This window comes from Dermacentor variabilis, chromosome 5, assembly GCF_050947875.1.
Source record: "Dermacentor variabilis isolate Ectoservices chromosome 5, ASM5094787v1, whole genome shotgun sequence".
In the NCBI taxonomy this organism is placed as follows: domain Eukaryota; kingdom Metazoa; phylum Arthropoda; class Arachnida; order Ixodida; family Ixodidae; genus Dermacentor; species Dermacentor variabilis.
Genome location: NC_134572.1, coordinates 142,974,068 through 142,989,490, shown reverse-complemented (window position 1 = coordinate 142,989,490; position 15,423 = coordinate 142,974,068). Strand labels below are relative to the sequence as shown.

Genomic DNA, 15,423 nt, shown 5'->3' with positions numbered 1-15,423 from the left:
TACACTGGTGAAAATACCGTGACGATATGTAGATAACCATATGATGACGGTGGAATGACGTCGCTCTGATTACGACTACATAATTACGATGGCATGAAAGCAATACAGTGGCGACGACAGAATGACTTTACGGAGGTAGGGTGACTATTGATTAATGACGGCGTGGTGACGGCGACCTGACAATGATGAAGTGACAAAGCAGTGACTTCTATAGAGAGTGAAAAGAGCGTAACGACGGCCATAGCGGGACAACAAAAGCAGGATCACAATGGAAGGAAGGCCATGAAATGTCGACGATGTCGTGATCGCAATGGCGTATTTGTGTTAAAAATCACATCGGAGCTTGCGTCGATGGCGGGCCGCCCCCGGTTTGCATTATATCCGGCGCCGATTTGCACTATTCCTAGTAGCGGCCAATCATGCAAGAGAGCCGCCAGCAGCCACCACCAGAGAGCCAGAGAGCCACCACCAGCAAAGTTGGGATGAGGGGCCAATAAACTTTAACTCCATTAAGCTTGATCCTCTGCAGTCGCTTCGCTCTGATCGCGCAGTTCTTTTCCCACCTTCCGTCCCATATTAAAGGGTTAGAACTCTTAGAGCACTTCACGCACTTTCAGGGGGCTATATATAGTGTGTCTACGTATATATGCCTCTATTCTATGTATCTATTTTGTATCCAACCGTTGTCCAGCGCACCTGGGTCACTGGGTAGCCAATCTTCGAATGGCTCGCGCATCGCGACGCTGTACTGAGGTAACAGAGTTCGAAATGAAGTACGGGATCAACTTGGGGCACTGTGCAGATGCCAATGTATACATAAGTGCCCCTCTTCAACGAGATTCTTTCACGCCGACATGGGTCACCGTACACACGGTACTGCATAGTCAACACTTTTCGAAGAAAGTCCCCGACGCCGACTTGGAGCTCCGCGTATCTGCGATTCGGTCTGTGCTGGTTTGGAATGAACCTCCTTTATACCAACTTCTGTCAGCGGGAATGTGCGAGTAAGTTGTTGTTGTTGCCTCAAAACATGGATCATAAATATGCGCCGCTGTTGAATTAACGTCTTTGACATCAGCCTTGGTAGCTTAGGTATGCGCCACAGGGAATTGGAAGCTCTACAATCACGAAAAAGACGCGAAGGCATTTCGTATGTACCGCTCTTTCATTAACGTGTCGCCAGCTTGGGTCACTGAGTACGTGCTGCTCAGTGAGCGGCAAGCGAGGCGAGAATTCCCAGCATCCGCAGGCATCGGCGCGCCACACTCGTCTTCTCGGACTTCTCAGCAGTGTCACTATACGTAGCGCAGCGTGTCAGAAATAAGCGCGAGAGAGGGGCCCGGTTGTCGCATGACGCGTTCCCCAGCGTTCGCACGCACTGGTGCACCATGCATTTCGCATGCCACCCCAGGCTACGTGGCGCGCTGCTAGATCCGGCCCGTCGTTCTTAGGAAAACGCGATAGAGGAGTCCCGCTGGAGTACGCGCCTAATGCGTGACTCATTGCGACAGTGGCAGTACGCTGTGTCACTACAGTGATTCTTTGATAACACGTTGCCGGCGACAGTCATCGTGAGCTGGCTTCTGCCGCATTTTTTTTTCTGCGTGTTAATGGCAGTGTCAGTACTGAGTGACAGTGTGTACGGCAAGTAGTCGATATGCTTAAAGGTTTTTGGCAAGCAAGTTGCAATACAGTCCATTGGATCAAATGTCTGGGTTCTTGGCATAGGGAGCGGGATGGTACGCCGAACGCGTTTATTAATATGCAATGGCCGATTACTCCAGTGAAATGCTGGGGCATCACCGTGAACAATTCAACGATAGCGAGTAATACAGCGAGACACAAATGATACCTTTGCGTGAAAAAGCTGAAGGACGGAAAGTTGCAGACATTTCAATGTCTGCTCATGCTACAACTTACGCGCTATTGTTTCTTCCTTTTAAGCAAGGTGTTGAACAAGCTACAAGTTATACATTTGAGCTGTACAAATATGCAGAATCGCCTAGAATTTTGGGAATTTTTACTTCGGGCTCTTCCCCCTGGGAAATCAGGGGTGCGATCTTGTATGCGTTCCAAAATAGAACGGAGGCGGTCCGTTCCACCGAGCTGCACACAATTGGTCCATTTGAACCGTGACGAACGCCATGACGTCAATTGTGACGTGATATCTGCTGTCAATCAGTCCGTGTCGTCTACTATCAGACGAACGCAACGGAACGGACCGCCTATTTCGTGACGTAAAGAACGGACCACCTCCGTTCGATTTTGGAACGCGTACAAGATCGCACCTCGGGAGTCGACCAATCTTTCGAGACCTGAACATGATGGGCTTGAACTAGTTCATTTCCTCGAAAGACTTGCTTTCAATCCATTCTTGTATCTAGGTGAGGCCAACAACGCTTTTCATAGAAATGTCCTTGAAGTGAGGTATGGTATGCTTATGGTCGAGTTTGTTCGGGTCTTCTGTAACCAGTCATAGAGCCGTTCGCGGCCGCCCTTAGAAAATTGTCCCATCTTTTTCTTTTATTGCCCCTGTTTACACTGCAGTATATACGTAGTGTGTCACCTAAAGAACTGAACCATGGTATCGTTGACACGATATTGCCGATTTCTCTGTATTGTATGCTATTCTGTGTAGGCTCAGGCCAAAGCATTTTAAACCTTGTAAGAAGTTATTGTACCAGCAGGCGCGAAACGCTTTTTCTTAATTTTGCATATTGGCGGACTGGCAATTAGAACATGCTTCGAAGGTCTATTGCTTCAGTGCGCCTCACAATGATTTTTCTGCAGAATATAGAGAAAAATCAAGGATGTTGTTCTAAATTGTTGGAATTAGGGGTTGCGCGGGTGTTATAATTTTCTGGGATGTCTTGCGGTGCGCTTGGTAGCAAAAATTTCTTCCAGGTCTCACCATATTCGGTACCTCTCAGAAGAAAATGAGCATGGGTTGACATTGGATGCCACAGTGTTGCTGGGCCGGCATCTGGTGATCTCTCATGGCTGTTAGACATGCTGATACTGACGCATGTAATGCACGGGAATGCTTTGTGGAATCCTTGTCACGGTTCCTACAAGTGCACAAATTGCAGTTATACAGAAAAGCCTGGATACCTAAAGCGGAAGTGCTGCTGCGCATGCATAAATATTACTAAATCTTTACCAGCCATATCGGGTGGCATTCTTACAATTGCAAATCATGGAAGCAGGTCTTTAATTTGCGTGGATGTTTTCTGTGTTGTGTGACTTGAATGGTAGGCAATAAAGAAGAAGACGCGTCTCTAAATTATTGGTTAGAGTACCATTAGCATTAGAGTGCCTTACCTGTGGGGAAACCGGGTTCGAAATTAACTATTTATTTTTTGTTTGACACCCTGCGCCTTGCTTCTCATTTCCTGTGCAGTCAGCCACGACTCAGTTGCCGATCTTAGTGACTGTAATCTCAATACGACAGTCCACTCAGTGTAAGCGACAAAACGAATAGTATAGCGCTTGAAGCAAAGGTAGCATATTTCTATAAGTGACTCTTGCAGAAAATGATGAGGAAAACGTGAACAAGGCGAATGCAGGAGCCAACGTTTCGACCAAGTGTACTTGTCTTCTTCAAAAAAGAAGCCTTGAAGAAGACAAGTCCACTTGTCCAAACGTTGGCTTCTGCATTCACCTTGTTCACGTTCTGCTCATCGTCTTGAATTTGCATCTCCCGCATTCCCCTTATTTTCCCTGGTATTCCAGAAAATGACGTTTTTAACAATATGGCACAAAACGTACCCATACAAACATAATTACATTGATAATAATATCGGACGGCATGGATAAAGCAAGGATAGCAATGCTTACGCATACTTAGACAACTCCCAGAGGAGTTTCTGCGTGTATTTTTTTCGTTTATCTTATTAATGCATTACTGATGTCACAGTATCTAGTTTTCTGGTCACGTTACAGAAAACGGCGTTCGTTATCTTGTCATAGCTTATTACAGCAGTTGCAATACGGTGTTTGGGAAAGCTCTGAGACTCAGTGAAAATAATAAAAGAGATGTCTAAAGGCGTTGCTAGCAATATCGTATATAGACGACACATTCAGTTCCACTGATAACTGAAGTTAGACGACATATAAATAAAGAAGCCTAATGGATGAACAAGCTGCAAAGTGTACATTCGCAGGAAAAAAAAAGGATCCTAGCAAGAAATAAAGCGAAGGGCGCCTGTCGAAGGATAGACGCGGTGTCTTCAAATGAACTAGCCAGCAAGCCAAATAAAATAAAAGAATAACACTAGAGCACAGCCACGTCAAGCGAGAAATAAGCAACAACAAGTAGGACATACAGTGTTTTATACAAAAGTCGGCGCTGTACTCGCAAAGGAATAAGATAATCTGCGCATGTAGCGTGCATATAAATGCGCCCTTTTTCGTTGCTATTCGAGCGGAATGCGCCTCTTCTAAACTTTCTTTCAGTTGGCCGTCTCGTCCTTTGATGTCATGCAATACTTGGGTCCAAGACCGCTTTAGGAATAAATCGGGCAAGGCGGAAGTTGTGAAGAATCCTATTTGAGATATTTCTAAGCCGGGGGTTGGGGGTTAGCTTCCGGGATGTCTTTGAAAGAAGAGGTCCGCCTATAACTACAGCTCCGCTAGCGGATAAAAACGCTAAAGATTATGCTCTTTATTTTTTAGAGCATCGGAAGAGCATGGAAAGAAGCCACGTTGGAAGCAGAGCCCTGCTTTCTGCGCTGCTCTGTCTTCGAGTACAGAAAAGTGTGTACATGGTGGTAACGAGTCACTTCGAAATGCAGGACGCCAGCTAAATCATTTGTGACATGCAAGGAGCTTCAGTGAAAACCACTGGGTGTGAACCCGCGCGGCCTAGCTTTCATAAAATATCAGTCTTGCAATGGACTTTACTGCTGGACCCCCTAATTCCTTTCCCCAGCACAGGGCAGGCAGCTTGATACTTACCCTCCCTGTGATTCTTTCTCTTATTCCTCCTCTCACTAACATATGACTGGGCACGTCGCATAAGTGGCATTGATCAGGTACAGTGCTACGCCAAAAGAATTACACAAATTTTCAAAGACGTCCGCGTACGTGCGCTTGCTTTGTTTTCACCTATGCTTTGTTTTCGAAAGTCGGTTTTGAAAACAAAGCAGCGTCGACAGCATCATTGTGCAAACTTTAACGCGGTGCAAAGGTGAGCAGTTTCATGAGAAATAATGAATAATGTGTGACGGGTACAAGCGTCTTGTTTGATAGAAGTGAGCGTTCCCTTGTTAAGCTTGTCGTCCATATCAAATAAGTTGTCAAGATGATTGATAGAAGTGAGCGTTCCCTTGTTAAGCTTGTCGTCCATATCAAATAAGTGTGTCAAGATGATTGTTAGTTGATGCCTTCCGTTTCGCTTTACCATCACACAACATAAATGCCATTTAGTACGCCTAATATCAAGGTTCTCTTTAAGCTTTCACGAAAGCCATTTCATCGGCCAAAATGGCAGCGTAAAGCAGCCCGCTTCAAGCCCAGCCGCTGGTCATTTCTTACCGAATAGCTCCCTTCACGGGAAGTCAACGATATTATTGACTTACGCTACGCTTCATTTGATACCGGCAGGAAAAATACAGGGGTTTTCTCGACGGTCTTCTGGAAATTTTTTTCTCAATGTAGAGGCCTGAACGCCTAGATCATAGTAACAGATAAGCGGCTTCCAGTGTCACTGGCCCGGATTGGCGTGGCTTCATGCGAGGGACGCTCCTCTTCGTTCGTGGTACCTTGTATCTTGAAACGGTTCAGGCACTCAATAACAAACAGAAATCCACAGAGACGTCAAAATGCTGAGCTACAATGCACGCCACGATGTAAAATTTTGACGCGCGATTGCACACACTACAGGTATCTACTAACAAATGCAAGTCACAAAAACGATTGAAAAACGCCTAAAGAAGCCGATGCATTGTTTGCACGAGAAATCTGGCCAACAAGGCTCGCGGAAGCTTGCGTCTCGGCACGAATAAAACGCTCAGTCATGCTCATTAATTAACGCAAGGACACGTCGGAATACTCCTGTACGTCCTTCTCCACTCCTGAACGCACCCTTGGCGATGGGTCCTGATCACGTGGAAGCTGGAGAAACCTTGAAGGTTTTGTTTCCATTTTCTCTTTTGAAGCCCTAGGAAGTCACCTCGTTAAGCCGTGTTTCACGACATCACTCCATGGTCCTTCGTAAGAAATCGTCGCATAAACGGCACTGAATTCAGCGGACTGAGTTCGTTATTACCACCAGAGGAAGTGTCAGGAGTATATAACTCGAAAATAAAAACAAATTCTATGAGTTGCGCTGGCAGCGTAGACTTACTATTGAACAACCGAGTGCTAATTGCGCATTTCTCGGGTGATTACTTTCATTCTTTCTGTAGTGATTGGCAGTCTTAGCTTCTGCTGTTGCCTGTCTAGCAGTGAACAGCAGTGAACGTTTGTATAAATCTCACAGCACGAAGTGTCCAAATAAATTCAGCCAAAACAAAATATTTTCTAATGATGTATTACATGTATGAAACTGTGCTCTTCTTTAGTTCTGTTCCAAGTTCTGTTCCGTTTTTATATAGCTACGTTTCTAAAACCTAAAATTTGTATAACCTCTTCCTTTGATTTTAAAAATATAATGTCTGATGTTTGTCGCTAACAATTCTACAACGTTTCACTACAGTCGATGTGTGTGCTCCTATGCTTTTGCAATTTTCATGTATACTATCCCGCTCACACCATGCTCCCATGTGAAGGAGCCTGTCACTTATTTCAATAAATAACTAAATAAATAAATAAATAAATTACAACAATCCGGCTCTTGTTCTTGAGCTCTCCCAGAGCTCACTTCTTTCTTGATCGACAAGCCTATGTTTTCGCTGTTGCGTGGTCTTCTATATATTTTTTTTGCCTTGCTATGTTGCGCCTCGGGTGGCCTTTCAATCGAGGCCCATCTAACAGCTGAAACAAATAAGCACGTATGCAGCGAGTCCCGTGCATACACGCTAAGTCCGTGACCTATGTAATGATGTCAGCAGCAGTATTAAACACATAGCCACATGATGTGCGCGTACGAAACGTCCCTCCTCCTTGTACCCACGATTACAGCTTGACACATAATTTTTCAATAGAAGTGAACGTGCATGGAACATGACGTGTGAACTTGTGTGCCGCATGCGTTTGTGATGGAAACTAAAAAAAAAGCCTTGATTTATTCTGCCTCACGTCTTCCCAGACTTTCAGTTTGTCCTGGCTACTTACGAGCGATAAAAAGCACACCACTTTATAGTCCGCCATCGCTGCTGTAGCTGAGTCATTAACAAATTGTTCGTTGTGCGACGCAGTTGCAGGATTATGCACCGTCGGAGGTGTGTCACGTCCGTTTATGGTACAAATCCGTGTTGGCAATATTAGTCACGTCACTGGCTGGCGCGAGGAAAGAGTCGGAAAAGATGAACTAATTTTCAGTCTCTTATATATACAGGTATACTGGCACAGCAAAGTACTGGCACCGCAAATCCAATTTGAAATTGGCTTTGCTGTCGGTTAGGCCAACCACGACTAGCCACCACCAAATCATCGTCAGGCTACCTCCTCTCTCTCCTCTTCGCCACTTTACTCTCGCCCAAGCACGAAGGAAACAAAAATTTTGTTCGCCAGCAACACTGAGGGTTAAACTAACGCCATTAACTTGGACGCTGCATATATGTGATAATCAGTGCGTCATTGTTACTTATTTGGAGTTTTGTGTGTTGCACAGACTGCGAGGGTGGAAGAGTTTGTGCATGCGTTTCGGAGACCAAGACAGCGATGCTGCGTCGGACAACGCTATTGTTGCGCGCGCGACAATGAACTTCTTGAGAAGATGGCAGTTTCCATTCTGTGATTCTCTTGTTGTTATAAAGGAGTTCAGAGCGCGAGTGATCGCTAAACTGCACTGCTTTCTTTTGCCGTAATATATTTGTTTCATACAAATGATGTCACTTCGATTCAGAGGCCGAGTGTACAAGAAATAAAGAAGATGGGAAACAAATCAAGTGCAACCCTATTTTCTCATTCTTATACTGCATCAGATGCTTTTAGTTTGATGCTCGAATTTAAATATGTCTACTCATTTCAAAGCAGTTTCTGTAGGCAGGTATCCGTTAAACGTTAGGGCAACGAAAACAAAACTCACCTTTTGGAAACATCAGTAAACCGTTAACTGTCAGTGCAGGAATCATTCTCTCAACGGCGTGTACCGTTGCATGGACTAGAACGGCATTCCTCATACACTTCACTAGGTTAAAGCAAAGCAAAAACATACTTCACTAACAACCTGCCAATGAAACTGCTCTGTACAGCAGCATTCTTTTATTTGCAAGGCGCGGAGCCAAAATTGTCCAATAAAGGTTGCTTTTGATCAACCTGACATATTTCTGTGAGAACTCCTGGGAGTGCCACAGTGCGCGTTCTGTGACCCTGGAAACCAAATCGAGGCCACGTGTAAAGGTTAGAGCAAATGCGCGAATGTAAGAAACGCAGCGAATCAACTGCTACATTTTAAAAGCCAACAATAACCTTCCACACAAGAACGTAAAACCAATTTCTGGCACTTGGCTCCATCTGTGTCGTAGACGCTCCACCATAAGTGCGCAAATGGCCTTGGACGATGTTGAAAGTTTGTTGGGTGAGGTGCTCCTTCATCCACTGAAAGCGCCGACACGCTGTCGTTGCTGCATCCCAGGCGTACAACGGCGTTCACGTGCGTTGTTTACACAGTTAGACGCCTCCACGCCTTGTCACACCACTCTGGGAACGATTCGGTTCTGATGAAACAGGCACCACGTTCACGAATCCCGCAGTTAACTTCACTAAAACAGCCACAAAACCACGGACCGTCCTTTCGTAGCAGCGCTACGTGTCCTGTTGTTTCTTCGCGAAGCTTTTGAATATGTGGCGCCTTCCATCATAGCCATCTGCACAAATGCACGAAATGAGAATCAATCAATATACCACATGCGTGTGTTTGCCAAAAGTAAAATGAATGGTATAGATACAGCACCGTTTCCTTTTTAAAGTATCAATGGCGCTCCTAGATGTCCTGACACGTGCAGTAATTTGCCCGAACAAATTTTTTTCCAATCAGACCTTCTAAAAAAATCTTACGTCGATGCGGGCTTTAGATAGTGTCACTCGCTGAAGTAGTCGAAGTAGCCAGGTTAATATTTTCTTCTTTGGCGTTAACGTAAGGAATGCCGAAAAACAGGCTATATACATATATATGACTTGTATTTTATATGTATGTGTCACCGGTAGTACAGATTAAATCCGGATACTTCAATCATGTGGTCACGTAGTACTCACGGCAAAGAACACACAGTAGCAAAACTGTGAATGATAAAAGTAAGTTTTAATGGGTCAACCTATGCCCTCAAAAACAGGCTCCACTCAAAGCACAACGAAAGTGGCGAACGCAATCGCCGATCGTGAAAATTTGATCTCCTGGTCAAGCGCGTCAACTTTTATGCATCAGTCATCGATCGAAGGTTCCAGAGTAATCGCTGGTGCCCGCGTATCTTCCAGAATGTTCTACGCCATTCGCATCGTGTATACAATCAGATTACACGAGGTTCGGTAACAAGAGACAACGAATAGAACTATCGATAACATTCGTGTAAGTTGTAATGGTGCGGGCGCGTCTTGCGCTGAAGGATAACTTCAAGTTGTTCGTGGCTGAAATGCAATCCCCCAGAAGAGGACAAATAAGTAGGCGTGTCTCTATTGAGACTACGAGAAATGGATGCTAACTTTTATGTATAGAAAGAGCAGTGTCACAATGTAGCCTCAAGAGGAGCTATGTTATGAAATGGGGAAATTACAGCTGACCTAAGCGTCGAAAATTGACCTTCCATGTCTTTAGAAGGAAAATAATTGTGGCTGAAGTAGCTTTAAGTGCCATTCATTTGGGTATGACATGACTTACCATTGCTCTGTAACGTAGTAACAATATAGATGCTTAAGCTCAGTGCAATGGAATAAAATGACAGGATCGGAACGGAGGAGGCGGCAGAAGAGCCTGCAAAGACAGCAACACAGTTATTACATAACAATCAAAAGTATAGTGCGCCAGAAACTGTTTCATTACGATACGTAATAGTCCTTACGTTCTGGCAGTTTACTGCCCTGTAGATGCTTTCTCTTGCAACACCAAAAGAGGAGACTAGGGAAAAGAAGTGCGCGTTTCTCTGTTTGGAAATAGGAACACCCAGACTATCTAAAAAAACTGTTTGGTTCCTGTTTCAGAGCAATTGGTGATAAGATGCAAGGGAAACGTGTATTCTAAGAAGCAGTAGCAGCTTTGTTGCACATTCACAAATACAAGTCCATAAATGTGCCGTCCTTTATTAATTGCAGCTTGACTCGAAGGGTGAAATAATGACAGCGATAGCAACCACGCGGGCCGTAGCTGCTGCACTGCGTACGCAACACTGCGAAGCTGCATGGCGTCATAGACATATCCGACGTAACGATAAGTTCGCATGTGGCCAAATTGAGTCTTATTAGTGGCTGTTTTTGGAGAACATTCCTCGCTGACCCCGCATTCGCGTTCTGATCGACATATTGTTCATGCGGCCGCTTCGGAGTCTCTGCGCTGGCGCCTTTGCTGGATAACAGCATTAATTTCCATTGCCGCGGCTGTATAAACCCATAGCTGGCCGCCAATGTATAGCCGGTAGAACATGACATGAGAAAAAAAGCTTGGCAGCATGGTACACTCCTGTAACACGTCTACGCGAAAGCCGGCTGTAGACGTGGTAATCTACTGAGTTATACTATCGCAGGGTTCAGTCTTCTTAGAAGACATAACGAGCCGCAGTGTGAAGTAAACTGTAGGTCGACCTCCTCAACTACACATGCGAGCATGTAATGCGCTGCCTCTTTCTTTCTGTCTTTCGTTCTTTCTTTCTTTCCGTCTTTCTTTATTTTTTTCTTCGCTTTCTTTCTTCTTTCTTTCGCTTCTTCATTCATGTTGAGCCATTGCATCTTTGCTTGCTTACGTGGGTATGAGTCATTCTTGATGATGGTATTTTTCACATCACTGATTTTTTGCGTCACTGGACAAGACGCAGCTTTTTTGGGGTATGGGCCATTGCAACGGGCCACTTAGGCTTTCGTCTTAATGTATTCCAAATTATTAGCTAAAAGCCACTCAAAGGTCTTGTCTGTCTGTGTGGGTTGCACGAAAGGTAACGTCGATGCTGTAATCACGAATAATTAGTCTCAAGTGGATGTATATAGATGTTTTAGTCTGTTGGTGATGATGCTTGACGTACATGCATCGGGCAGATTTTCGCAGCAACTAAGTAGAGCACACTTTCTTGTTAGAAATTCTGAAGCAAGGACAGCAAAGAAGGATAGGTTCGGCGACCGCCCGTCAAAAACAAAACCCGTTGTGATATGTACGCGTGCTGCACACTTCGGCCGGCAAGACACGCGTTCGCGAGACGCTTTCAATTCCAGGTGCCTCTGCCGAACATCCTACAAAAGCCAGTAAACCATGGCGCATTTGATTTTTGGTGTTTTCAATAACGCCTGTTCTCATAGTCGGGCATCATCGCCATTCGCCAGGTGTAATAATGCAAGGATCTTGTGCGGAACATGCCTTTAATTTATATCTTTAGAGCAGCATGGGCCCAGAACTCCGCAAAGAAAAAGAAAACACAGCAGTAGGAGAAGTAGAGAAGAGTAGAATCTGAGAGAAGAATTAACCGCGGCTTTCATCAGCTTAGTTTGCATTGTGTTCATAAACACATTCAATATCTTTTCAAATGCCACCCTTGATTTGGGCACATACAGTACCAGGTTTTCGGTTCACGTTGCTGAGGCATTGCCATGCTGGGAATGGCTTCGGAAGGCCAAGTATAGCAACGAGCGAATTAAAATAAGGATCTGAATATTGAGACTGTGCATCAATAGCATACACGCCTGAGCGTTGACAATGATAATCAAAAACACATTGTATGACCAGCTTTGCCTAGGCAGCCTCAGTACGGCGAGAATGCGCAGCTGTACCATTACCAAGGAGTAGTAACTTACCATAAGCTCCCCAGGTGAGTTCTGTAAGAAACAAAACGTACAGTGGAGTAAGGTCTCTGCATGTTGCGAGTAATTTCAGCTTGCAAATTAACAAGATATACCACACGGAACAACACGAAATCTACGTGGAATTTGATAACATAAAGATTTGAAGAAAATGAGAGTAAACATGTGTGGTATGTTGGGTGCCAAAAGCATCCAACATGATTTTCTAAACGGAAACACACCCGCAAAGCGAATTCACTTGTTTCAAAACATTTGTTTCGTGGAACTGATGCTGCGTAGTTGGAAGTGAACACGATAACTCAATTAACGTGCTTGTGCGCAACCTAACATTTAGGGTCGATGGCACCTCGGCGGATGATGATGGATATGATGGACTTGGATTTGATGGATTGATGATGGAGATGATGGACTTGCGCTGGCATATGGTTATTTAAAAATAACTCCTGGTCATTTAAACACTGCGTATCCGACAACTTTGTCACATTTAAGGTAAAGACAACGTGAATGCACTGCACAGTGCGGAGTTATGTGAGCGTGCAATCCCGCTGGATGTTACTGAATGCGGAGACTGCTATTACCCTATTACAGCATCTCTCATAATCACCATGCAACGTTGGGGCGTTAAACATAACTAATCAATGGATCAAGAAAACTTCGACTGCCAGCTCACCGTGTGCGAGGCTCATCCTTCGCGTCGTCACATAACTGCTGTACGGGATTTCCAACACGCACTCGAAGAGATCGGCCAACGTGGATAGCTGGCCTTCGTTCATGTCGGCATGAAGAGCTACGTTGAAGAGCCCGTCCTCTATTGTAGCCGTAGCGTAAGTTCGGATACCCGCGTCACCTGCTGCCCTCCTAGCTGCTCCCTTGATCAGGAAAAGCTTGAGTTCTGGCCTTGGGTACGTGCCCCGAGCCATGCACAGCAGTCTCACGGCACTTTCCGCAGAGCGTGATCGGTACTGTTCTTCTAAGGCTGCCGTCGAGCTGCTGTAGTTGAAGGTGAATGACTTGGCCGGCACTGCAAAGTTTGGCACAGAAGGTGAAGGTCAAAGAAAAATGAGCTATGATAAATACTTTTTTCCACGCAGACGGCTTTACAATCATCTTCAAATCTAATTGAATTGAAGTTAAAAAGGTGAATTCACCTGAATCTGCAAGCCGCATGTAAGGGGGGCACCAATAAAAAAAATTGATCTTGGCTAGTAGCGCGAATTGAACACGACACAGAAAGGAGCAGATCAGTTAGCCACGATCATGTTACCGTACCAACTCGCCCAACTGTCTATCCCTTTGCAAAAAAAAAAATGAAATGAATATTTTGAGAAATTAGCTTGATCGCTAAGGGATGAAATTACACGCGTCAGATACGTGACATGTTAGTAATGTGAGTACGTGAAGGTACTCGGCGGTCTCACGGACCGTAAACAAAACTTGGCATAAGATTCATTAGGAATAACCTTGAGAGTAAGCTTTATTACTGTCAGTGATGAATCAACGCAATCTGTATAATGATGCTGCATTTGTAAAACCCAATTTCGTCGAGCTTTCGCTCTTTGCTTGCTACATATTCTTAGGCCACCAAATAAAGCAACATAAGTAGTCTAAACACATCTACCCAGTTATGCGAAAGAATAGTATACTTGTGTTTATTATTCCAATAAATATCTTGCTCCCATGAATTGTTTAAGTATCGCTCTTATCTTAGCTTGTCAAGAGCACTTGCATTTCAGAGAAATAGAGTTGCGCTGAGAAACGCATTATAGCTACAGTTACTTTGACACTGCCTACGAAATATTTATGTGGAGTCTGTTGAAAATTATGATTCGTCGCAATTATGAATAAACATAAAACATCGATCCGTCGGCAAACAATGTGCTCGTCCTCAAAACCTACTGTGCGGTAATACACTGGGGCGCTAATTGGAAGTAATCGCACTTTTTTGTACAGTTAAATGTACGATAAGAGACTGAATCTCTAAAAATAATGCGTTTATATTACTGTCTGTTTGACAATGTATCATCGGATCGTATTTTTCTCGCTTCCGTCAAGAAAATTGGTAATCAGCATTACAGAATTTACAGAGGCTTTCGGCTTGGTTAATGTTGCCTTTTCCTCATCCCATAGGCTATGCTCTACAAGCTGAACAAGAACAGTTGGGGTCAATCTCTAGAGCATGCTGTTTGTGCTTGTACAGGGTGTCCCTGCTAAATTTAGCCAAAATTAAAAAAAATATGCGAATGCCACGTAGCTGGGCAGAACCAAGGTAATGTTGTTTGCCGTCACTTGGACATATTCAAATAATTTTTTTCATTCCGCCTAATTAGGTAATTCAATTGGATTGAATTGTGTTTATTCCGCAACAAGAAAATGTTACGAGGAGGACAGGTAAAAGCTGTAAAAATAGCTTAAGGAGCCCTGACCCCCTATCACACGGGGAAGCATAAAAGCGTGCGGCTAAAGGAGTACAACCTGCTAAGAGGAAAACACTTACAGGAGTTATAAAACGTCACTGTAAAGGGGATTATAGAGTAGTCAAATAGAAAATCATCGTATCACATCATTATGCAAACATTAAACGCCGTTGTTTTGGTGATGTACATGATATGTCAATCTCATTTTCTTTTATTATGTGGTTTATAAGTGTAGGCAATTGAAATTTTAACATTTGATTTCCGTAATTGGTCCTACATTTGGCTACAGTCAGGATGGCGCACATTATAAGCAAGGAAGTTTTCCTCTAGCCTTGCTAGGTTTGTCATGGCATCATTATTTTTCAGCAAACCGAGTTTATATAAACGGCATAGCTTGTACTCCTAATTAATTAATCAACTTCTCAAATATTATAAGTAGATGAGAACAGTCAATGATAAAATTGTAGAGCGACATGAATAAATCCAGATGCGGCTTTCTATTGCTCAATTTGTGCAAGATAAAAGGGTTTTTCCAAGCCTGACAAAAGCCCCCGAATACATGAAAAATTTGAGCTCAACTGGCAGATCGAGGCAGTTTGCGTGTATTCGCGGGCTTCTTTCACGCTCGAAAACCCTTTTATGCACCACGTATTGAGCAACAGAAAGCTGTATCGGCAGTTTTTTCATGTAGCTCTACGTATTTTCTCATTGACACTTTCATCTAATAAGAATATTTAAGGAAGCTGAGTAATAAATATCTAAGATTAACTATCTAATTAGGCGGAATGAAAAAAAAAATTTGATGATCTCCAAGCGACAGCAAACGAAATTACCTTGGTTCTGTACCGCTACGAGGCCATTTGCATATATTTAAAGCCTGGCTAAAGTTCGCTGTGACCCCATGTACGGG

At 44.0% G+C, this 15,423-nt stretch overlaps 1 protein-coding gene across 1 annotated transcript in view; it reads right to left on the bottom strand.

Annotated features, from left to right (window-relative positions):
- Window positions 1-7,970: 7,970 nt before the first annotated feature.
- Window positions 7,971-15,423, bottom strand: part of LOC142581989 (uncharacterized) — a 65,536-nt gene continuing 58,083 nt past the window's right edge. Inside the window, exons 3-6 of the mRNA XM_075691424.1 lie at window positions 12,770-13,120; window positions 12,094-12,114; window positions 9,980-10,072; window positions 7,971-8,972 (exon numbers count right to left, since the gene is read on the bottom strand). Coding sequence (XP_075547539.1) covers window positions 8,911-8,972; window positions 9,980-10,072; window positions 12,094-12,114; window positions 12,770-13,120 — 527 coding nt within the window. The 3' untranslated portion in view covers window positions 7,971-8,910. The remainder of the gene's footprint in view (window positions 8,973-9,979; window positions 10,073-12,093; window positions 12,115-12,769; window positions 13,121-15,423) is intronic.